Below are 25,945 nucleotides of genomic sequence, written 5' to 3'. Positions count from 1 at the left end.
CAAACAAACCGTGACCGCCAGTCGGCAGCCACACCCATCCCCCAGATCTCCAGGGCCCTACACCCCCCCGCCGGCAACGGCCAGACAAGCACCCAGGGACCCCCCCATCCCGACAGGGCCCCACCCCACCGTACTCCCCCCCCAAGCAGTCCCCCCAACCACGGCTCGCTGCCACCACACCGGGACCACCACCCTGCCAGAACGAGGTCCCCACCGGATCAGGCAGATCCCCAGCGATACAGCCGGCAGGTACCGCAGGCCCATGGGAGAGCTGCCAGCCCCCCCACCGCCACCCCGGCGCACCCAGGGAACAGGGGAACAAGACGACCCAGTCGCCCCCCCCACCCCCACCTATGGTTATTTGTGAGATGTGAGTTGTTTGCGATTAAAATTGGGAGGTAGTGACCACACTGCGCTGGAGGCGAGGCCACACAAGCGGTCCTATCCTCCTGAACGGCCCCGCCCACCAGACACTGCATAGCCCACCCCCCATGGGTGATTGTGTGCTGTCAGTGTTCCATACGTTTAATGACTAAGTGTGATTAAAACTGAGAAGCATGTCATCCCAGGGTGCAGCAAACGAGGGCACTTAGATGCCCCCCCTCGCTGCGCCCCCCATGGTGTGCATGCCCCCAAAGCCCTACATGTGTGAGTGAGTTAGGCTGGAGGATGGGAGGGGTCCCGGGAATGTGTGTCTGGGGTCAGATGAACCTCTCCCAGAAGACGAGCCGCTACCAGCATTAGGGTTCCCCCGTTCCCGGAGGCCGGCACGGGACAGGAGCGGCCACCCCCACGGCCAGAGCCCACACCGACTGCAGCTAGAGGGCCCTGAACCGCCCCAGTGGGCCTCTGCCCCCGTCAGCCCCATAGCAGCAGCACATCGGCCGAGAGACCCAACCCGGAGGAGGATCGGGGCACGGGGCCCCGCTAGGACCAGAGGAGCCCCCGTCGCCTACCCGACCGGCACCAGCGGGACAGGGCAGCGCCCCCCCCCCCGAAGCACACACACCATACCTCCCTAAACACACACTCCCCCCATGCACACCAACCCACCTGCGCCTCACACAGCCCCCACCCAAACACACCCACACACCCGCCCACACAACCTTGCTCTCGCCCACCTATCCGCATACACCTCATACAGCCCCCCCAAACACACACGCACCCACACGCACACATAGCTCTCGCACACCAATCCGCATGCACCTCGTACACCCCCCGCCCCCCCCCCAAACACACACACAGTGCCTGAAACACTCCTAATGTATGTACCTCAGATCTGTTCCAAGTCCTCTGGGAAGGCAGTTTTGAGTTCTAGTATCGTTTAGTCTGAGCTGCTAAAAAAAACCTGACACCGGATGGAAGGGAAGCTGTTATCTTCAAATGCTCATTTCAAGTCTTTTAACTCTGACCTCTGCTTAATCGCTAAAACTGTATTTTTTTCCAATCAATTTACTTTATTTCAAATAAAAACTGTCCATGCTTATTTTTGCATATTTTTCTTTGTAACTGTATGTGCATAGATCGCCTTTTTACTAAATATGACGCGACTGGTCTGATTCTAGGCTCAGTTTGTCATTCCCCTGTGAATTTTCATCGATTGATACCTTGGTACCTTCACCATCACCATCAGGTCAACAAATGATCTCCTGTCACTTAATAATGAAATGCCCACACTGCTGCTACCAAACATTATTATCATTTTTGATTAATGAATTGATTTGTTCATCTCAACAAATGGCATAACTGTTTAATCTGTATAATGCCAATAAGAAGAAGTGTAAAATGCAAACTGTACGTCAATTGATTTAAATCAAATATCTTGTTTTTTCCAACAATCAAATATTGTTAATGAACTGATGATGATGACGAAGTTGCTGTGTTTTACTACTAGCAACCATCTTTGCATAGTCTCTGCAAGTGACAGGCATGGACAATAATCCAAACTGTTGATTAGCCAGCATTATGGATTCCTTATTACATAAATGTACTTCTAATTCTAATTTGTGATAAGTAAATTGCCTATATTCCACTTGTTTCAGAACAGATCTAACGACCAATTGCATCTAATGTCATGAGAAAACATTGTGCATGTGTGTACTGAAAAATGTAGAGTTGATTATTATGTAGTATGTATTATTGTTAAGTCCCCTATCACTTCATAAAGTATAGCTTAAAAAATATTCTTATTGGTTACAAGCAGATGAAAAATGTAGTCTAGGTAAAAAGAGAGGCATGAGAGGTATAAAAGAACCTCAACTGTCAGTGCAGTGGTGAAAATCGTGCAAATATTTCAACGTATTTTGCCACCAAACCGGTTCTCACTGCAGACATAAAGTATGTGCCAATATGATGTGTCCGCTGGCCGCACACTGGATAGTTTGTTGTGTGTCTGATATTAATGGTCTTTATGTTTGGTCTGGAATCTCTCCAACAGGGCTCTAAGGATGTTTCCTGGGATCTGCTGGTGCTCGTCTATCAGGGACTGGACTGCCTGTTGCACCTGCAGAGTAAAAAAAAACAAACAAAACAAAACCATTATGTACAAATGACTGGTTAAATTATTGTACTTTTATGCATTGATATAACAAAAACAATAATGAAAGTGCAGCTTTTTTAAAGAGAAATGATAGTTTAAATCTTTAGAAAATTCATAATTATAAACTGGATATGAAAAAATATTTAAAATCTTCCAAATAAATAAAACATAAACAGAATAAACCAAAGCCATATATGAATTCAGCCTTTTTTTCTTTGTCTTTTTTTTAAAAAAAAAACATTTTAATAGACATTTGGCTCTGGGGAACAGCCAATAATTTCTCAACAGTCAATATACCGCCAATATTTCTGTTTTTCAATGGTTACCTTTATTGAAGTGAAAATAACAACATTCATTCATTCATTCATTCATCTTCTATACCCGCTTATTCCTGTTAAGGGTCGGAGCCTATCCCAGCTGTCATCGGGCCAGAGGTGGGGGTACATCCTGGACAGGTCGCCAGTCCATCGCAGGGCTAACATAGAGACAGACAACCATTCACACTCACACACACACCTACAGCCAATTTACCTAATGAGCATGTCTTTGGATGTACCGGAGTACCCTGAGAGAACCCATGCAGACACAGGGAGAACATGCAAACTCCACACAGAAAGGCCCAGTTGGCCCATGGATTCGAACCCGGGACCTTCTCGCTGTGAGGCATCTGTGCTAACCACCTCGCCACTGTGCCACCAAAAATAACAACATATATTAGTGAAATAGAATGCTTGTTAGGTTAACTGGTGATTCTAAACTGGCCGCAAGTGTGCATATGAGTGTGAATAGTTGTCCAGTAGTTGCCTGCGATAGACTGGAGACCTGTCCAGGCTCCAGCCCCGCCGCAAACCTTCACAGGGCAAGCGGTTACAGAAGGTGAATGAATGAATGTGTAATGGCCTGGTAAATGGCCTTGCTTTTATATAGCGCTTTTCTACCTATTGGTACTCAAAGCGCTTTACAGTCACAGACACATCTACCCATTCGTTCACACAAGCACACACACATTCACACACCAGTGCCACGCACTGGGAGCAACTGGGGGTTCAGTGTCTTGCTCAAGGACACTTCGGCATGTGGCACATTCCGGGGATCGAACAGCTAACCCTCTGGTTCGTGGACAACCTGCTCTACCTACTGAGCCACAGCCGCCACAGCCGCCCGCCATGTGTGTGTGGTCTACTGGGAGCAGGCTTGGTTGTACTGCCTCACAGCAACAGGAAAGACGGACCTGCGGTAATGCTTCTTCAGGGAGCACAGGTGAAGCAGTCGCCTGCTGAAGGTGATGCCCAGTGTTGTTATATAGTGCCACAAAGGGGGTGGGATTGATTTTTCATGACAGCTTTGCTATCATCCTCCGATCACCCACCAGATCCCCAGGCTCAAGAGGGCAGCCAAGAGTGTTTGGTCTCTTTTTGTCTGCCCTTGAGATGCTACTGCTCCAGCGGACCACTCCATAGCAGATGGCTGATGCCATTACAGAGTAATAAAAGGTCCTCAGGAGTCCTCCCTGCACTCCTAAGGACCTAAGTGTTCTTAGCAGGTAGAGTCTGCTCTGGTCTATCACTGTTACAGTGGTCAGTCCAGTTCAGGTTAACATCCAGGATATGTACGGTGTGTGCCTGCAAAAAAAATCCAGCTCCAGCTCCTTGGTTTCATCCACAGTCAGCTGGAGGCAGTTTTCCTGGCATCAGAATACAAAGTCTTGGATGAATCTTCTATATTCTCCATCTTTCCCATCCTGGATGAGGCCAACGACTACAGTCATCTGACCATTTCTACAGATGACAGGTGGTTGAGAGGTGTCCAAAGTCAGCAGTGTAGAGGGAAAAAAGGAAGGGAGCCAGGACAGTTCCCTGAGGGGCTCCCATACCGCGACCACATCAGACACACAGTCCTCACATAATGCAGTCTATTGGTCAGGTAATCCAATATCCAGGATATGAGGTGGTGGTCTAGTCCTGTGTGCACCAGGTTGCCCCTCAATTTGATAGACTGGATGGTGTGGAAAGCACTAAAGAAGTCAAAGGATGTGATTCACACAGTGCTCCCAGCCTTCTTAAGGTTCAGTTCAGTTCAGTTCAGTCGTTTTTATTCAGACATTTAAACATTTAACAGATAAAGATAAATAAACATCAAGTCTGAAATGGAATAGGCAGAAGCTAAAGCTTATTGTGCCTATCCCAGTGTATTTACAGACATAAACGGTAAAAGCTGCCCATGTCTTATGCATGCACTCATACATTTTTTATTTTCAGATCATCCCAAAGAAGAAAAGAAAAAATCTATCATCTTAATTTTGCATCCTTAGCATCCATTCTCAACATATTTTTTTATAACTGATTTCTTCAAAAAGAGTTTTAAATTGAATTAAAGTTTTACAGTCTTTTAGCTCTTGGTCCAATTTACTCCATACATTAATCCCAACAAAAGAAACACAATGCTGCTTTGCACTTGTTCTCACATATGTTTTTTTAAACATTTCTTCCTTTCGGAAATTATAACCACAGTCTCGTTTTTGGAATAATCCCTGAATATGCACAGGTAACTTGTTATGGCTTATGTTATACATGAATTGTGCTGTTTTAAAGTCAACCAAATCCTTTAGTTTTAGTGCTTTTAGCTTAATGAAAAGCTCATTTGTATGTTCCCTGTAAGCCACTTTATTCACAATGCGGATCGCTCTTTTTTGAATTATAGTAATTGGATTAAGATTGGTTTTATAAGTGTTTCCCCAAACTTCTAAGCCATAGGTCATGTAAGGAAGAACCAGGGAACAGTATAAAATATATAAGTTTTTTTCATTTAAAAGTTCTTTGACTTTAGATATTATTGCAAGAGATTTACATAGTTTTGCCTTGATGTAGTTTATATGGGGCTTCCAGCTGAGCTTATTTTGTAAAAGTACTCCAAGAAATTTTATTTCATTCACTCGTTCTATCTCAGTATCATTAATTATTAACTTTCTATGAACATTAATGGCACGATTTCCAAAAACTATAAATTTGGTTTTGTTTAAATTGAGGGTTAACTTATTTGAATCAAACCACTTCTTTAACAAAAATAATAGTTTTTCTACTACATCAATTAATGTTTCTAGATTTTTACCACAACTAAGCATGTTGGTGTCATCAGCCAATACAATAAGGTTTAATGTTTTTGAAACTAAGCAAAGGTCATTAATATACATAAGGAACAAAAAAGGACCCAACACTGACCCCTGTGGAAGGCCGCAGGTCACTGTCAGCAACTGGGAATCAGTGCCATTGATGTGGACATACTGGGATCTGTTCTTCAGATAAGTCTGGAGCCAAGAAAAGGCCACTCCTCTAATCCCATATCTGTAAAGTTTTTGGAGTAGCAATTCATGATTCACTGTATCAAAAGCTTTGGTGAGGTCTAGGAACACACCAACAGCATATTGTTTATTGTCTATGGCATTTGATATTTTTTCTACAAGGTCCACTAATGCTAAGGTAGTGGTCCTATTGGGTCTAAAACCATACTGCTGTTCACAAAGAATATTTTGCTTATCTACATAACTGAATAATCTTTTATGGAATATCTTCTCCAGTATCTTGGAAAACTGTGACAGAATGGAAATGGGTCTATAATGAGTGAATTCATGTTTATCACCAGCCTTGTGAATAGGTATCACTTTAGCAATCTTCATTCTTTCTGGGAAAACCCCCGATTGTAAAGAAAGATTAAAAATGTACGAGATTGGTTTGACAACACATTCAATAATGTCTTTTAATACTGACATGTCCAGTCCATTCCAGTCAGCTGACATCTTAGTCTTGCAGTTTTTGACCACTGAAATTATTTCATTTTCATCAGTAGCTTGAATAAATATAGTTTTATCAGTGGTTGGTATTTTGCTTAAAGCATCAACTTTATTAGTGTTGACTATTTCTTTAGCCAGTTTAGGGCCAATATTCGTGAAATATTGGTTAAACTGATTTGCAATTTCATTGGGTTAATTGATCAAAGTTCTATCGTTTATTAGGAATTCAGTTGGAATGTCAGCATTTTGATTTCCCTTTTTGATTAGTTTATTTAAAACACTAAAAAAAGTATTTTTAATGTTACTTTTATTCTTCTCCAAAAGGGCACCATAATAGTTAATTTTACTTGATCTTATAATACTAGTTAATCTATTCTTATATTGTTTGTAGGTACATTCTGCCTCTTTTGTCCTCTTTCTCAAGAAGTCTTTGTACAGTTTATTCTTTCTCTTACATGCTTTTTGAATACCCCTAGTAAACCAGGGCTTTTCTGTAAATTTATGGTTCATTACTTTACTAACTAGAGGGCAGTGTTTTTCATACAAGGTGATAAATATTTTGAGAAATGCATCATATGCAATATTTACATCATCTACATAAACATTATCCCAATTTTGTTCCTTTAATTCATTCTTTAGTCTAGAAATAGCCTCTTGAGATTTTAACCTTTTTACTATGATTTTTTTTGTTTTCTTTTACTGATTTGATAACTCTCTTTATTACTGTAAAGACTGGTAGATGGTCAGATATATCAGTAATTAAAACTCCACTTGTTATTTCACTTTCTATAACATTAGTGAATATGTTATCAATCAGGGTTGCACTGCTTTTTGTTATTCGGGTTGGTCTTGTTATGGATGGATACAAGCATAAACTGTACATGGAGTGAATAAATTCTATAACAGTATTTTGTTTTTGAGGATTGAGCAGGTCAACATTGAAATCTCCACAGACAAAGAGCCTTTTACTATTTATATCCTCATACATATCAATCATTGTTTCCTTAAACTTTTCAATACAGGACCCTGGTTTTCGATACACACAACTTATTATGGCATTTCTTGACTTTTCAATCTCAATCTCTACTGTAACACATTCCATGATATTATCCAGGATTAGACACTTACTACTGACAAGTTTACTTCTCAAGTTCTGATCAATATACAATGCTACTCCCCCGCCTTTTTGACAATTTCTACTTTTGAAGAACGCATTATATCCTTCTATTTGGTACAAGGAAGATTGCTCTTCATAGCCAAGCCATGTCTCTGAGATTGCTATTGCAGAGAATTTATTTTTTGTTTGTGCTAAGCAATCTAAGATCTTAGAAAAATTTGTATTAAGACTCTTACAGTTGAAATGTATAATGGACAATGAATCTCTGAGAGTCATTTGGGCCTCAAAATGGTCCTCGGTAAAGTATTCACAATTATTCTTTATTTTTGTATAAAAATTGTTCTCTGGATCAAGATCATTTTGCATATCTTGTGGTTTATACTCTGTATAATCAAACGTTTTAAATTGCAGATTTTCATAATCAGAATAACCAGAATCTGCTCTTACTGTGTTTGCAGTTGAAATAGGTCCATCTGGTTGTGTCATGTATCCAGTTTATTGTGTTTCATGGCGTTGACTTCTTTCAATCTGGGTGATACACAGCAATATTCAGTCATTTGTATTGATCCAGCTCTGTTATATCCTTAACAGCGATCACTTTTGCTTCTTCAGGAGGTCCGTTCAGCTTGATGAGAACTCTGCAGTTTCTTGTCCAGGTGTCTTGAATCTTCTTTTCTTTCCTCAGAATCCTTGCTTCTCTTGCAATTGCAGCATTTCTCTTAGTTAGGTGCTCATTCACATAAACACCCGTTCCCTTTAATTTTCTGGCATTCCTAAGCACCTCCATTTTGTGCTTCCTGTTGACAAAGCGAATCAGGATATTTGTCTTTTTGCGGTCTTTCTGAGGCAAAGTATGGCAAGCAGCAATGTTCTTACTGTCTATTGTAATGCCATTACTATCAAAGAAGTTGATTACCTGTTGTTCAAACATTGGTAATTCAGGATTTGAAGCAGGATTTAGCAGGTTTTCCTCTCCCCCACCACTGGCTGCTGCCTGTGCATAAGAGCGTTTTATTTCAAGCCCTGATATCAACAGGTCATCCATCCTTGAATACTGCTCCAAGTCATCAATTCTTTTTTCCAGTTGTTCAATTTTCTTGTCCTTTACTTGTACCTCTTTTTTCAGTTGTTTAATTTCCTCCAGCAATTCCTTTAGGCCTCTTTGTTCAGTTACCACTTGAGTTATTTCCTGTGACAAGAAGCCCAGAGACTTCTTGATTTCTTCAATATCTTCGGCCAACTTCTTATTAGCCATTGCTTCAATGAAGATTGTACAGATAGGTATGCAAGCAGGCTTGGTCTTGTGATTTATTCAGTGTCTGCTGTTTCGCAGTTTAGGCCTTGTGTCCACAAATGTCCAAGATATGCCACCAAGACTCAAAATACTTGCACATCCAAAATCCTTATTTGTTCAGTTCACAAGGGATTACTTTAAATGAGGTAGATGCTGTCTTGTTTCTTTGATAGAGTTAGGATTGTGGAGCTAAGTGACACCACCACATCAGCACGGCAGCCATCTTTAAATCCATCAGGTGGTATAAAATTCCAAATCTAAGTATACAGAAAACCCACACACATAGATCAATACTCTAATCACAATAAGTCAGGGATATTGTGAGAGACTCAGTGGATGTCATACATACGGTGTTTGTTTGACTTCAGAGATTTTTGGGATAGGGAGGCAATTGTATTGGGGTGATAGACACACCTCATGTTGTGTTTTCCACGTAATGGTCTCACTGTGTACAGTGTGCCTTACATATTGGGGCCAATACCAAAAAATACTAAAAGACAACCCTTTTCAATGTGGCATCAATTTCAGCATTCTGTTGGTATAAAAAGCTGGTATTGTCAGTAAGTCATTCCAAGTTCATCATTCAAACAGCCATGAACACACAACGTCACTTAACGGACGAGCAGTGCCACCTGGCCATAGCGCGCCTTCAGGTCAGTGGAAGGCAGTCAGATGTTGCTCGTGAACTTGGTGTGTCTCAAAGTGTCATCAGCAGACTTGCATCAAGACACACAACTACTGGCAGAGTTTGTGACAGACCCAGGAGTGGAGCCCCACGAGTGACAGACCGCAACGATGACCAGTACCTAAGGACCTATGCACTCAGACATCGTTATGCAACTGCCACACAGCTGCAGGCCCGTTTACGAGATGTGAGGGGTACTAGGGTTTCCAGACAAACCATTCACAACCGACTCCACCACTTTGGCTTGAATGCCAGATGACTGTTGCAGGTGATTCCACTGACACCAAGACACTGCCGTGAACGTTTGCAGTGGGCACAAGATCATGTGACCTATACAATGCAGCAGTGGTCTACCGTCCTGTTTACTGATGAGTGTCGGGTCACCTTGCACAGAAATGATGGTTGTCAGTGTTGCTGGAGAAGGCGAGGTGAGCGATACGCCGAGGTCAACTTGGTCCCCAGGGTTCGCTTTGGTGGAGGAGGTGCAACAGTCTGGGCAAGCATCACCAGTCAGTGCAAAACAGATTTGGTTATTGTAGATGGCTCAGTCACTGCACATTCTTACCTCAGAGACATCATAGAACCCATCATCATCCCCCAATTCCGCCAGCACACCCCCAACTTTCTGTTCATGGATGATAATGTTCCACCACATCGTGCCAGAATTGTCACAGCTCGACTTCAGGAAGTCGGAGTGCCTCATATGGTATGGCCAGCAATGTCCCCTGACCTGAACCCCATAGAGCACGTCTGGGACCAGCTGAAGCAGAGACTGGATGATCGTACCCCACCCCCACGTGACCTGGCACAACTGCGTGTAGCACTTGTGGAAGAGTGGAACGCATTGCCTCAGAACAACATCATGAGGCTAGTGAGGAGCATGAGACGTCGCTGTCAAGCTGTCATTGCGGCAAATGGTGGAAACACCCACTACTGACATTGTCAATTTTTGTTATTTGGGGCTATCCTTGTTATTGTCTAAACTTTTGGGGTAATAAATATTAAACTAATGAAAATGGTGTTTCTTCTCATTCATTATTAGTAATATCAAAGGGAACTTTTACTTATTTCTTTAAAATTCAGACCAAATAGGAAAAGCACTCATGTAAATAACAATATCCCTAACTTATTACTTTTTGATCCTGAAACAGCTTTGGGCTATCAGAACTCTACATCATCGGGCTGAGTCTGTACCCGCACGGATTATGGGACACACAATTTAAGCAGCTGTATTTTGACTGTAAAGGAAGAGTGTAGCTGTATGCACATGATGTCATGTTAGTGCACAGTGGCACTTTTTCAAATAAACCATTTATAGCAACTGGAACCATGTCTCATAAGTGCAGTGTTGGGTATAGTTACTTTGGAAAGTAGTTAATTAGGTTACAACGTTACCATCAATTAAAAGTAATCTGTTACATTGCAGCGTTACCTATGAATAAAAGTAACGCGTTAGAGTACTCGTGCGTTACCAAAAATTAAAAGCCGTTTGCAGCGCCTCGCACATGCTGCAACTTAACTGACACGGACACACAGCCTCCTTTAAATGCACCGAGAAGTCCTGACAATGAATAACGTCATTCATCCAACCAAATTAGCTCTGCAGGATAACAATACCAGGGTGATAGAGTGGTGCTTGGATACAAGATGTTTTTTTTTTTTTTTAAATTGGAAGTGGAATTTTTTGCGGTCGACAGAAGCTTTTCACCAACGCAGAGTGTGCATTTTACCTTTATGTTGTTTTTGTCCTTTTTGCTGACGAATTGAAAATAATGTGCGTACTTCCACGATTCAAAAGCTGTCCTCTCTGTCATCTTGCTGTGGAAGCTTGTGGAGGAGCAGTAAGTCAAGGTGTGAGTTAGGACATTAGAAGAGGTCCAGGGATGTTCAGCATGAGTTGGTTGTAAATGCGTCCCTTTGATCCTTCTACAGTTAATTCTAACTTTTTCTTACCAGTCATGATCCTCATTTTCCCTCACACCTTTCTATGTTCTGTCACAGCTCTCTTTCAATGCTGTAAGACTATAGAGATCCTCAAACCGTAATGACAAAACATGCAGAGGAATGTAGGATATGCAGTTCAGTTGAAGGCACATATGCTTGCCTTGAACAGTCTCTTTTCTACTCTCCTCACAGAACTTGAAGACGTCAGTTAAACAGTGTAAACCAGACACAAGAACTTGTCCATTTTCTTGGTCAATGAGTGCACATTCCAGATAATAACAGAGTGAAAACAAGTCTACATTACAGTCCTCTCCATCTTCTTCTTCCTTACTGTTGCTCCAGTCTAAGTTCTTCTTTTTATGTCACCCCACAAGTTTTCTATTGGATTAAAGGTCGAGGGATTAACATTAATTTTGGTGGTCTGAAACCAAGATGCTGCCCCCTTACTGATGTTTGGAGTTGTCTTGTTGAAACACCCATTTCAAGGGCATTTCCTCTTTGACATGAGGCAACATGACCTCGTCAAGTATTTGGATCTATTCAAACTGATCCATGGTCCCTGGTATCTGTTAAATAGGCCCGACACATAGCATGAAAAACATGTGCCACTATGCTTCACAGTGTGCTGTGGCTTGAATTCGGGGTTTGTCTGAGAAACTGACTGCACCCCCTTGAAAATCTTGCTTTCATCAGTCCACAAAATGTTGCGTCATTTCTCTTTACGCTAGTCAGTGTGTTCTTTGGCAAATTATAACCACTTGAGCATATGTTGTTTTTTCAACAATGGGAGTTTGCAGGGGTTTCTTGCCAATAGCATGGATTACACAGGCATCTTCTAATCATTGCAGTACTCACAGGTAACTTTAGACCTTCTTTGATCTCCCTGGAGCTGATCATTGGCTTTGCCATTTTGGTTATTCTTCATTTGAATGGTAGTTTTCCATTTACTTCCATGTCTTTCTGGTTTTGGTCGCCTTTTAAAGCATGAGAAGATTTTAGCTGAACACCCTGTCATTTACTATACGTCTTTATATGTCATCCCCTCATTAATGAACTTTTTAATCAAAGTGTGCTGTTCTTGTGTGTAATGTCTGCACTGACCCATTTTATTCTGATTTTCAGAGAAAAACGCACTATAACCAGCATGTACAACATTTACTGCTTTCGTCCTTAATTAAGGGCCACCTGTTTGACACCTGTTTTTGTCACAGAAACAATGACCTCACTAATTGAACTCCATACTGCTATTATTTTAAACAGGCCCCTTTCAATTAATAATTCAGTTACAAAGAATCAGTAGCATGCATGTCATGAATGTTGGGTCTGTTGATTTTCTATAAATCTACTACACCTACTAGTAAATTACTTGCCATGTAGAAACATAATTTCTACCAAAAACAGTGAGTGATGCTTAATACAAAAGCATGTCCACCCAAAGGATAAAACATCCAGGCAAAAGCAGAGCAATGTATGGAGTTCAGTGCAGTGTTGAAGGCAAGGAAATCTTTCACACTTGCAAGGTACAACAGGAAAGTTCCTTTTCTCCATCTTCATCTGTAGAATAACACTCATTTCAGGACAGTAATGTACACATTTTGGCCAGACCACTGGGGAGTGAAAATATTTTTATACAACTCACTTTCTCTGCCAACTCTGAAGCATTTATGTTGGGGTCATATGGGATGGGATCACCAAGGAAAGTTCGAAACTTCACAGGAAATCCACCATAAACAGGAGCTGCAGGGATACGAAATTTCTCATACACCCAGCGGAAAAATCCTTAACGAAAATCCAAAGAGAGAGCAAGTTAGATGGGGGAATACAATGTGAATGTGACACAGTGTTCATATAACCAAGATATTCATAACCACCCTGTATAGTCAGTACATTCCTCTACCATGCTATCTTGGGGCTAATGCTGGTGATATTTTATCGAGGTACACGTTTATGTATCAAAGTCACTCTGTGCTATAGAACTTCATTGGTGACCAAGACCTACAGCAACAATGACCAACACTGCTGCACTGGGCGACATCTTGCTTTATTTCAATGATCACCCTCATTTCACACTGTCTTGTTGCCTCAAATACTCCAAACCGAGATATTATTGATAACTACAACTACATTTCTGTGACACTACACCTCTGCGTTGAAATGCCATTTGTGTATAGAATGACCTATACTATACACAGAGTTTCCCATACAATGTTAATACTATGGTGGCCTGCCATGGTCTAATTTACTCCGCCGTGGATCATTTTTATAGTCAAATTTACTGAATTTACATATTTCTTGTATACATACAGGGAGAGATTTTCCATACCCCAGTTAATGTATTTCATGTATAAGTGTAACATATTTAGTCTTGTTTATCTGACACTAAACCGCACTGAAAAAGCACGAGATGAGGCAGCCAGTACTTCTGCCTCATGGAAGAGGGCGCTAGTGAGCCAAGGGTTCATGTTGTTGCTCTTCCTCTACACTGAGTCCAGATTTACCCTGTTCCAGAGTGATGGGCACATCAGGGTAAGAAGAGAGGCAGATGAAGTGATGTACCCACCATGCCTAGTGCCTACTGTACAAGCCTGTGGGGGCAGTGCTATGATCTGGGGTTGCTGCAGTTGCTCAGGTCTAGGTTCAGCAACATTATGTGTCCACAGAATGAGGTCAGCTGACTACCTGAATATACTGAATGACCAGGTTATTCCATCAATGGATATTTTCTTCCCTGATGGGACCTGCATATTCCAAGATGACAATGCCAGGATTCATGGGGCTCAGATTGTGAAAGAGTGGTTCAGGGAGCATGAGACTTCATTTTCACACATGGATTGGCCACCACAGAGTCCAGAACTTAACCCTATTAAGAATTTTTGATTATCGGAAGTTATCAGAACAATGCCACAGCGAATGCGTGTTTTTTTTTTTTTTTTTTTGGCCAGGCAGTGTATATTTGATTAAGGAGACAATTTGGGTTAAAATTCAAATACTATGTCCATTTGCGTTGTTTGTTTTTCTCACTGGGTACTCTCATGTTGAATGAGTATAAATGAACTGTGGAATTGCGATGGCAAACGCGCGCTCTTCTCTTATTCCCTCTCTTAATCGCTATAGATTTGGCATTGTTCCTTTGGCCACATATGTACCGTACCTAAAGAATGCTCATTTGAGATATGAAATATAACCAGTTAGCGTGAAAGCAGTCAATTGAATGGCGAATTTAAGCTATTCCATCGGGTTCATAATTGTAAATCTGTGCCTCACCAGCCACGAACCTCACTGTATATTGCAAAATTTTCATTACCGCCACTTCTTAAGACCCAGTGTTTTTTAGACCATGGAGATTTATAATTATTTAAAGAGAGTTGGTCAAAACACAAAGGAAATGACTCCAGACGTAACGTTAACTAGCATTGTTAGATGAAAAGTCAACTGTTTACTATAAATACGATTTATTTGCTGACACATTATTTAATGGAATGCCAAATCTCAACATTTAAAAAAAAACAAACAAAAAAACCCCAAAAACAAATACCAAGGTCTGCATGTCTTGTGTGAAATTCTTCCACTAGTGATTACACGGACTTGTGCTAGATTTAACTGTATTCTATACTTACTAAGTGTTCCCAGAGATCTGAAGCCTTCTCGCACATTTTCAGTAAACATTGGAATTATTGGCTGAAAGAGAGAGGAAGAGGAAAAGAAAATGAGAGAGAAGAGCACTGAAAAGGGACTTAAAGAAATGTTATGTATACTCTAGTTAGCAACAGTGTGCCAGTAGACATTGGAATTCATAAAAACGATACAATATGTTGTTGGCAAGCATTGATAAGCTATTGATACAGTTTGTTAAAAACAAAGTTGCATTAGGTGTATCTATAAATCTTAAAAGTGTTCAAAGAAAGTGCTAGTCAAATATACTATTTTCTAATACTTTGCAGGTTTGGATAAACTGCCTATTAGGAGTAGTCTTCCAGCTGTCTGTTAATGTATCCAATGCTACATTTTAAACATAAGTAAACTTCAACCATATTGTATTTGCAAGTATTGTGGAAAACTAGAGAATGTAAATCATTATTTGAAACTGAACGTACGCACCACTTGAGAGTCAATGGCCACCTGGGCAAAACCTTTGCGTTTGCCCCATAGAAGAGGGTATGTCTCATCACTAAACAGAGCTTCCCGCACTCCTCCCGGAGAAATCCCTAACAGGTGACCATTCCTCAGAGCACGCACACACTCCTCCTGAGGACCATGAATCACACTGAAGACCTCCAACAGCAATTTGAAACCTGAAGAAATGGAACAAGATGCGAAAGTAAGGATACTAAATATTAGAAGACATGAAGATAAACTAAGTAACGTGAAGGTAGCAGTGAAAATGTGAGCAAAGGATTGCCTTGTGAGGAAACAAATACATAAAGCAATTTTAACTGTACATTTAAGTAGTGCATTCCTTGGAAGTTTTGCTCATGCATGTTCTATAAAATTAATATTCAGCTTAAGCTAGATGTTGCAGCGCTGGCCAGGAATAATTATGACCAATGCAAGCAGTACACAGGAAAATATGTTTGATAGCAGCTGTCCCCTTTCTAATACATACACATTGGCAAAAAGCACATCTGTGGCCTCAAGGTACAATAGGAAAGGATCTCTAAAGGCTAATAGACTCATATAGGTTTGCACCATAATCTTGTCTCCGTGTCTGATCAGGCAGAGTCAGGCATTCTAGCTATGGTTTGATTCAGGGATACTGCAGACAAAGCAAACTCCAAACAACCACAGCTTGCCGTCAATTCTAGATTTCCTGGGACCGACTTTGTAAACTATATTTAATTCGGGTTCTCTCAATGCACGTGATGCTGAAAGCTCATCACTAAGGTTTCTACAAGAGGATTTTTACAGGGCAAGTAAAAGAGATTTGTAAAGCCACAACTAGACTAGACTAATTTAGTTCTTGCGTAAATCTTCATTTCCACTCCTGCATGCATCCTTAAAAGGACCCATCATTGGAGTGATCTCTGATTCATCATTATTAAACATCAGAATGATTATTAATCTAGAGAGCTTAAATAAATAGACTGTGCAAAGTACTCATGTTCAAATGAAAAGATCATTTACAGGGAAGTCATTTCTCAAACGGTGAAAGATTTACCCCTTACAGATAATTAGTGTTTGTCTCACCAATTGCACTCATATAAGAAATGTTGCAATTAGTGAAGCAAATCATTGCATTACTCATGTTATCAAATAATCAACTGTAATTTTGGGCTGATATCAAATACCCCTGCTATTTGTAATTACAGTTGAGCCCTAAACAACTCAGAGGGACCATACTGAGCAAATAAAGTGAAAGACCAAGCCCAGCTCCTGAAAAACAACCCCACGCCATAATCCCCCTCCACCAAACTTCACACTTGGCACAATGCAGTCAGACAAGTACCGTTCTCCTGGCAACTTCAAAAGCCAGATTCGTCCATCAGATTGCCAGACGGACAAGTGTGATTCGTCACTCCAGAGAACGCATCTCCACTGCTCTATAGTCCAGTGGCAGCGTGCTTTACAAGACTGAATCTGACGCTTTGAATTGCACTTGGTGATAATTGGCTTATTTATTATATTTAGTAGCGAGGAAATGTCACAACTGGACTTGTTGCATAGGTGGCATCCTATCCTACAGTACCGCTCTACAATTCGCTGAGCTCCTTAGAGTAACCCATTCTTTCACAAATGTTTGTAGGGGCGGTTTGCATGCCTAGGTGCTTGATTGTACAGTCCCTGACAAAAGTCTTGTCACTTATCCATTTTGTAGAAACAACAGTTTATAACCTGACTTTTAATTAATCCATTGGTTTTAGAAATGGCTCATATGAAAGCTAAAACCCTCCCAAATTATGTTTGATATACTAAAATAAATTTGCTTCACTGAAGAAAGATTGATCATTTAATGAACACAGAAAGGTCAGATTTTGGCAAGACAAAAGTTTTGTCGCCTACAGAAAGTAATGTGAAAATTGAACAAATCATTTACTTCAAATACAAAAATATGATGCATAACATCAGTGAATTAAGTACTGGTGCTGTGAGATCCATATTTAATATCTTGTATGACTTCCATGAGCTTGAAGGACTGCATCCATGCGGTTCGACAATGATTCATACAATTAATTGATGAAGTCATCAGGAATAGCAAAGAAAGCAGTCTTACAAGAATAAGAAAAAGATTTGAAGAGACTGGAGATGTTTTTGACAAGCCCAGGTCCGGCAGACCCCGCAAGACAACTGCTCGGGAGGACCGTTTGTTGGCTCGAAAATCCAAGGCCAGCCCCTTTTCCACTGCAGCAGAGCTCCACCAGGCCTGGTCACCTCAAGTCCCCGTGTCAACCAGAACAGTTTGTAGAATCCTGTCTCGAAATGGCCTCCATGGTAGAATCAGTGCCCAGAAACCAGCACTAAACAAAAGGCAATTAAAAAAACGTGTGGCATTTGCCAAGGCCCACAGCCTGCTAAAAGGATGGACGCTGGAAAAGTGGCAGAAGGTGGATTTCTCAGATGAATCTTCGGTTGAATTACATCACAGCCGCCGCAAATATTGCAGGAGACCTACTGGAGCTCGCATGGATCCGAGATTCACCCAGAAAACAGTTAAATTTGGTGGCGGAAAAATCATGGTCTGGGGTTACATCCAGTATGGGGGTGTGCGAGAGATTTGCAGGGTGGAAGGCAATATCAATAGCGTAAAATATCAAGAAGTATTAGCTACCTCTTACATTCCCAACCATAAAAGGGGTCAAATTTTGCAGCAGGATGGTGCTCCATCGCATACTTCCATCTCTACATCAAAGTTCCTCAAGGCGAAGAAGATCAAGGTGCTCCAGGACTGGCCAGCCCAGTCACCAGACATGAACATCATTGAGCATGTCTGGGGAAGAATGAAAGAGGAAGCATGGAAGACGAAACCAAAGCATCTTGATGAACTCTGGGAGGCATGTAAGACTGCTTTCTTTGCTATTCCTGATGACTTCATCAATAAATTGTATGAATCATTGTCGAACCGCATGGATGCAGTCCTTCAAGCTCATGGAAGTCATACAAGATGTTAAATATGGATCTCACAGCACCAGTACTTAATTCACTGATGTTATGCATCATATTTTTGTATTTGAAGTAAATGATTTGTTCAATTTTCACATTACTTTCTGTAGGCGACAAAACTTTTGTCTTGCCAAAATCTGACCTTTCTGTGTTCATTAAATGATCAATCTTTCTTCAGTGAAGCAAATTTATTTTAGTATATCAAACATAATTTGGGAGGGTTTTAGCTTTCATATGAGCCATTTCTAAAACCAATGGATTAATTAAAAGTCAGGTTATAAACTGTTGTTTCTACAAAATGGATAAGTGACAAGACTTTTGTCAGGGACTGTATATACACCTGTGGCCATGGAAGTGATTGGAACACCTGAATTAAATTATTTGGATGGGTGAGTAAATACTTTAGCAACATAGTGCATTAATGAAAAGAAATAAAGACATGCACATACAACAAGCAGTGCTTGTAGTGTGAAAATACTGTATGTGTCAAACAGTGTAAGCACCTGGGATCTTAAAGAGGAAGTGATCAGCAACGGAGTGGCAGGTCCGACCCTTCTGGATGATAACACTGGCCAGGAAGTAGTAGTAGTCAATTGGAATGGCTCCATGATAGTACACTATCAGAGCTGGTCCTTTGTCAGGGATCTTCTCCATCCCATGTATCTCATAGCCTGGTACACAGTTCAAAGAACATAATGCATGAGTATACAAACCATACTGTACATCAAGGATCAAGACCAATACATTGATTGTGATCGACCAGTAGATCATATGCCAATAAAAAAAAAATCCACCTCCAGAACAAACAAGACAAACTTTCGTCTTTTTTTTATTTATTTTTTTTTGTGTGTACTTTTTATTGTTTGTGTGTGTGTGTGCACGCCCGCCGATGGGGGGGACAAATGGGTCTGCTGTCCCGGGCCCAGGGTAGAGGGGGGGCCCAGAACTGGGCCCTCATTAAATTATGGAGTAATTAAAAAAAATTAAAAAATTAAAATAGGCCTATTTGTGGAAAAAAAACATGTAATATTTGAGTTACACAAAAGCTTTTTATTTGTTTTCTTCCTAATTGTCCTTGAAATAGTTGTCAACACAAAAATGGTTTGGCCACTGATCAAAATTTGATGTTGCCGTTTGATTTGAAGTTCAGTACGCTCAAAATAACCGGTCAGCAGAAGTCCGGTGCTCAGAAAAGGAAAGAAAAGAGAAGAAGAGAAGAAAATAGAGGCCTTAAAGATTTTCTTAACAAATACTTTAAAAAAAAAAGTGGTGACGGTGAAGCTGGGACTAGTAAAGTGAACATAGAGCAAGGTAAGAAACAGCGCAGAGTTTACCAGCCTTGTAACGTAACCTAACAGGCTAGCTCTAATGTTAACATCCATTAGCTTGTATAAAAGCCTGACACAAGATGTTATCTTTGACAAAAACAGTTGAGTTTGGTAGCTCTGTCAGGATGAGACAGAGAGGAGAAAGATCCAGGTGCAGTCAGGTGACAGAGAGTGATGCGGGAGGGGCCCGCTGTCCCGGAGAGGAGAGGAGAGGAGAGGAGAGGAGAGGAGAGGAGAGGAAGAACAGAGGAGAGGAAGAGCAAGGGAAAAGGAGAGATCTGGGCGTGGGGGGGCCCATCTAAGATTATCTCGTCCCGGGCCCAGGCAAGACTGTCAGCTGGCCTGTGTGTGTGTGTGTGTGTGTGTGTGTTGACAGCAGATGTTTACATTCACTGTGTTAAAAGACACAAACATTTTTTCCTCACTGTCTGAAGTTAAATCAGACTAAACCTTTCCTGTTTAAGGTCAGTTAGGATTACTAAAATTATTTCTATTTGCTAAATGCCACAATAATGAGAGAGAGAATTTGTTAGAGAATTTTTTATTACTTTCTTTAAAGTCAGAAGTTTACATACACAAAGATTTAAACAATGAAGGAAAGCCCTGATGATGATGTCATGACTTTGGAAGCTTTCTGATAGGTTAACAGACAACATTTGAGTTAATTGGAGGCACACCTGTGGATGTATTTTAAGGCTACACCTCAAACACACTGCTTCCTTGTTTGACATCATGGGAAAGTCAAAAGAAATCAGCCAAGATATCAGGAAGAGAATTGTGGAGCTCCACAAGACTGGTTCATCCTTGGGTACAATTTCCAGATGCGTATAATTTCCAATTATACGCAAGTATAGACACCATGGGAATGTCCAGCCATCATACCGCTGAGAAAGGAGACAGGTTCTATGTCCCAGAGATGAACGTGTTTTGGTCCGAAACGCACAAATCAACGCTGTCCTCACCATCCGGGCTAAGTCCTTCCTGTTCTGTGCTGTGCAGCTGCCGTACCACACTGTCACACTGAGGCACAGGATGCTTCCGATGATTGTTCTGTAGAAGTTCATGAGCAGCTGTGAAAAGAGTCCACTCCGCTTCAACTTCCTGAGAAAGAAGAGCCATTGTTGAGCCTTCCTCACCAGGTGTGACGTGTTCGAAGTCCAGGAGAGGTCAGAGGAAATGTGGATGCCCAGGAACTTAATGCAGTTCTCCACTGCCTCCCCACGTAAGCAGAGAGGAGCATGTTCAGTCTTTCTGATCCTCCTGTAGTCCACTATGGCCCCCTTGGTCTTGCTGATGTTCAGGATAAGATTACTACTGGAGCACCACTGAGTCAGATTCTGGACCTCTCCTCTGTAGTGGGTCTCATCGTTGTTGGATATGAGACCCACCACAGTGGTGTCATCCGCAAACTTCACAACCATATTTATGTAGTGGGTGGCAGAGCAGTTGTGAGTGAAGAGGGTGAAGAGGGCAGGGCTGAGCACACAACCTTGTGGCATGCCTGTGTTGAGGATCAGTGAGGCATATGTGGACTCCCCTATCCTCACCACCTGGAGTCTGTTGGTGAGGAAATCCCTGATCCAGGAGCAGAGCGATGCTGACAAACCCAGAATGTGGAGCTTCAGGGCCAACACGTCCGGGAGAACCGTGTTGAAGGCTGAACTGAAGCCCACAAATAGCATCCTAGCATAGATGTTGCAGGTGAGTCAGGGCTGTGTGAGTGGTGTGGGAGCCCCACAGGGCACTGTGCTTTCTCCGTTCCTGTTCACCTTATACACCACTGACTTCCAGCACAACTCAGACTCATGTCACATACAGAAATTTCTGATGACTCTGCAGTTGTAGGGTGAATAATCATTGGACAGGATGAGGAGGAGTATAAAAGGCTGGTGGACAAATTTGTGGGGTGGGCTGGAAGGAATAACCTGCTGCTCAACATGGAGAAGACCAAAGAGATGGTAACTGACTTCAGGAGGATGGAAAACAGCTCCTCTGCCCCTCTGCCCCTCTGCATCCTTGGTAGGTATGTGGAGGTGGAGGAGGATTACAAATACCTGGGAGTGACCATCGACAATCGAGGACCAACAGTACAGGTGTGTACAAGGGGGGGCTGCAGCAGACTCTATTTCCTAAAGGAAGTACATTCAGAACAGCGCTGCCAGGATCCTGATGAGGGTACGCAAGCATGACCACATCACCCCCATTCTGAAATCCCTTCACTGGCTCCCTGTCCCACTCAGGATTGAGTACAAGGTCTCCCTCCTCACTCACCAGTGCATTCATGGACATGCCCCCCTTTACCTACAGGAACTCCTTACCCCCCACACTTCCTCATGCACCCGGTCTGCAACCTCAAACACCCTTCAAACCCCCAGAACCAAGCTCTGCAGCATGGGTGATAGGGCCTTTGCTTCTGCTGCCCCCAGGCTGTGGAACGCCCTCCTTGACCACCTGAGGGCCCCACAGACTACAGATACTTTTAAAAAGGACTTAAAAACATATCTTTTTAAAAAAGCCTACAACTAAATTGTATTTATTTCTTTCTTCTATTTTTATTTTTTAACCTTAATTTTAAATTTTTGACCCTGGATTATTTAACTTACATTATTTTTAAACTGTTTGCCCTGTAGCACTTTGAGATTGCTTTAAATGTAAAGTGCAATACAAATAAAATTGATTATTATTATTATTATTAGCTGAGGTCCTTCAATGTGTGCAGCAAGATGCAGACCTCTATCAGTCTGTTGTGACCAGCACTCTTTTCTCTGCTGTGGTCTGCTGGGGCAACAGCATTACAGCCAGAGACACAAACAGACTGAACAAGCTGATCAGGAAGGCTGACTCCGTCATTGGCTGCAGACAGAAACATTTGAATCAGTGGTGGAGAGGAGGACACTAAACAAACTGTTATCAATCATGGATAAGCCTGACCACCCTCTCCACCACACAACAGACAGACAACAGAGCACCTCCTCAAGGAGGCTTAGACAACTTTGTTGTCTCAAAGAACGCTACAGGGGCATTTTAATAGCCACAGGACTATTACTATTACCAGTGTAACGTTTTATTTGTATGATGTTGAACTTTGGAGTTTAGTTATGTCATTCATGTTTTGGAGCTCTGAAGAGCAGTTTTGAGAATGACGGCGAATAGGGGGAAGTGTTGTTGTGGAAGGGGGTGATTCCTGCGCGCTGCCTGTTTGGCAGAGAAGGGAGGGGATGTTCTGTTTAAGTTGGGGCTAACGACTGGTTTTTTTTCTTCTCTTTTCTTTTTTGAAACATTATGGATTATTTTGTTTTTACTGGATTTTTCGAAGGTTTTGTTTGAACATAGAGGGATGTATGACACATTTTTCATGTATAAGAATATTAAGCAGCATGCTAGCTATTGTACTGGATCTCATGGGTAACTATGGCTAACTTAAATTATAGGTTTGGGGGGGTAGCAGTCCGATTCATATCCTGGAATGTAAAAGGACTTAACAGTCCAATGAAAAGGTCTAAAATATTCACTCATCTTAAGAATCTTAAAGCTGATATTGTATATCTCCAAGAAACACACTTAAAGAACTCTGAGCAATTACGTTTGAAAAAGCAGTGGGTGGGACAAATTTTTCACTCAAGCTTCAACAGTAAGGCAAGGGGAACTGCTATTTTGATACATAAAAAAATACAATTTACTGCCTCCAATATCATATCTGATTCTCAAGGACGTTATGTAATAGTTTCTGGACAACTTTTTAGCACCCCTGTTGTACTAGTGAATATATATGCCCCCAACTGGGATGATGCAGAATTTGTACATAGACTTGTCTGTAGGCTACCAGATCTGAACCTACATCCTATGATTTTAGGGGGCGATTTTAACTGTGTCATGGACCCTAACCTGGACAGATCTAACCCCAGATCTACCACACTATCTAAAATGGCCAGTAAATTTTCAGATTTCTTTAAGCATGCGGCATGTGTGGATCCATGGCGATTTTTGAATCCTCATAGTAAAGTCTTTTCTTTCTTTTCCAATGTACACCATTCATATTCAAGAATTGATTACTTCTTTATTGATAAGAAATTTTTAGGCTCAGTTGAAAAGGTTGACTATTCTGCTATCGTAGAATCTGACCATGCTCCTGTAGTTTTAAATTTAGCTTTTGCGCATAATTGTAATAGTCGACCTCAATGGCGCTTTAACACTACATTATTATCAGACGAGGTGTTTTGCAATCTGATCTCTGTAGCCATTAGTGATTTTTTAAAAACGAACAGATCAGAAGCCGTGTCCCCATCATTACTTTGGGAGACTCTAAAGGTAGTACTTAGGGGAGAAATAATAGCATACTCTGCACATATCAATAGAGAAAATAAGAGGAAAAAACAAGAATTGATTGATGCAATATTTGATTTGGACTGTAGGTACTCCATGCATCCAAATCCATCACTTTTCAAGGAAAGAATTGCCCTACAGACTGAGTATAATTTGATATCAACTTCACAAACAGAAAAACTTCTACTACGATCACGAGGGGTATTTTATGAGCATGGGGAGAAGGCTGGGAGGCTTCTAGCTCACCAATTAAAATCTAAATCAGCTTCTCAATATATATCTCAGATTAAGGATGATACTGGACAACTTACTACAGATCCTCTAAAAATAAACGATATATTTAAAGAATACTATTTTAACTTGTATACTTCAGAATCATTACAGGATACTTCACTCTTTTTGAGTTTTTTTGATAAAATAGAGGCTCCCACTCTCTCTGCTGGCCAGAAAACACAGCTAGATGAACCCCTGGAACTTAGAGAGGTCTTCTCTGCAATATCAGCCATGCAAAATGGAAAGGCCCCAGGGCCTGATGGGTTTCCCATTGATTTTTATAAAAAATTCTCTACCCAACTGGCTCCTTTGCTATTAGATATGTTTCACCATTCTTTTTCTGAGCGTAGACTACCAAAATCTCTTACAGAGGCATCCATTACACTACTATTGAAACCTGGTAGAGATGCATCTAAATGCGGTTCATATAGACCTGTGTCTTTATTAAATGCTGATGTCAAAATTCTTTCAAAAATATTGGCCATGCGATTAGAGACACCTTTGCCATCTTTAATTTCAGCAGACCAAACAGGTTTTATGAAGGGACGGTACCTATTCTCTAACATTAGACGTCTATTAAATGTCCTATACAGCCCGTCCACTAATGATATCCCAGAGGTAGTTGTTTCATTAGACGCTGAAAAAGCGTTTGACCGCGTCGAATGGGATTATCTTTTCTTTACGCTGGAGCAATTTGGTTTTGGGAAGGCATTCAGGAAATGGATCCAACTTCTCTATTTCTCTCCCCAAGCGTCTGTGGTTACAAATCAATTGCGTTCAGAGAATTTTTCTTTATCAAGGGGCACAAGACAAGGTTGTCCACTTAGTCCACTTTTGTTTACGTTGGCAATTGAACCATTATCCCTCATTTTGAAATCTACACCGTCAATACAAGGTATAAGGAGATTTGGATTGGAAAATAAGTTATCTCTTTATGCTGATGATATGTTGCTTTATATATCTAACCCACTGGTATGCATTGATGAAATCATTGCATTGTTAAATATTTTTGGACGAATTTCAGGCTACAAACTGAATTTGTCAAAGAGTGAATGTTTTCCAGTAAACAAACTGGCGATCCAACTCCCTGATCATGCATTGCCATTTCATATCTCTAGATCTGGGTTTAAATATTTAGGCATTAATATAACTCCTTCCTTTCAAGAGCTCTTTGATAAAAATTTTACCCCATTGATTTCTAAACTCAAATCTGACCTGCAGAGATGGGATGTCTTGCATCTGACTTTAGCTGGTAGAGTAAATTGTGTTAAAATGAATGTTTTGCCGAGGTTTTTATTTTTATTTCAATGCCTGCCTATTTTCCTGTCAAAGTCATTTTTCTCTCAAATAGATAAATTGGTTTCAAAATTCATATGGAATGGTAAAAATCCTAGGATTTCAAAAGACTTTCTTCAACGTCAAAGAGCAGAGGGCGGATTAGCTCTTCCTAATTTTAGAAGTTATTATTGGGCAGTTAACGTACACAAACTTACATACTGGATGCAATCCCCAAATACGGATTGGTGTGTCTTGGAGGGTGGGTCATGTGTGTCAACTTCC

The 25,945-nt window shown here is 41.2% G+C and overlaps 1 protein-coding gene across 2 annotated transcripts in view; it reads right to left on the bottom strand.

Annotated features, from left to right (window-relative positions):
• Positions 1–25,945, bottom strand: part of tmem68 (transmembrane protein 68) — a 53,173-nt gene that overhangs the window by 2,551 nt on the left and 24,677 nt on the right. For both annotated transcript variants that reach the window (XM_084546220.1, XM_084546221.1), the window contains 5 exons: positions 18,965–19,132; positions 15,465–15,658; positions 14,984–15,044; positions 13,006–13,145; positions 1,249–2,503 (listed from right to left, as the gene is read on the bottom strand). In XM_084546220.1, coding sequence (XP_084402346.1) covers positions 2,399–2,503; positions 13,006–13,145; positions 14,984–15,044; positions 15,465–15,658; positions 18,965–19,132 — 668 coding nt within the window. In that variant the 3' untranslated portion in view covers positions 1,249–2,398. The remainder of the gene's footprint in view (positions 1–1,248; positions 2,504–13,005; positions 13,146–14,983; positions 15,045–15,464; positions 15,659–18,964; positions 19,133–25,945) is intronic.

Source organism: Chelon labrosus, assembly GCF_963514085.1.
Source record: "Chelon labrosus genome assembly, chromosome: 6".
Lineage (NCBI taxonomy): Eukaryota > Metazoa > Chordata > Actinopteri > Mugiliformes > Mugilidae > Chelon > Chelon labrosus.
Note: the sequence above shows the minus strand (reverse complement) of the source record. Positions and strands in the feature narration are given on the sequence as shown.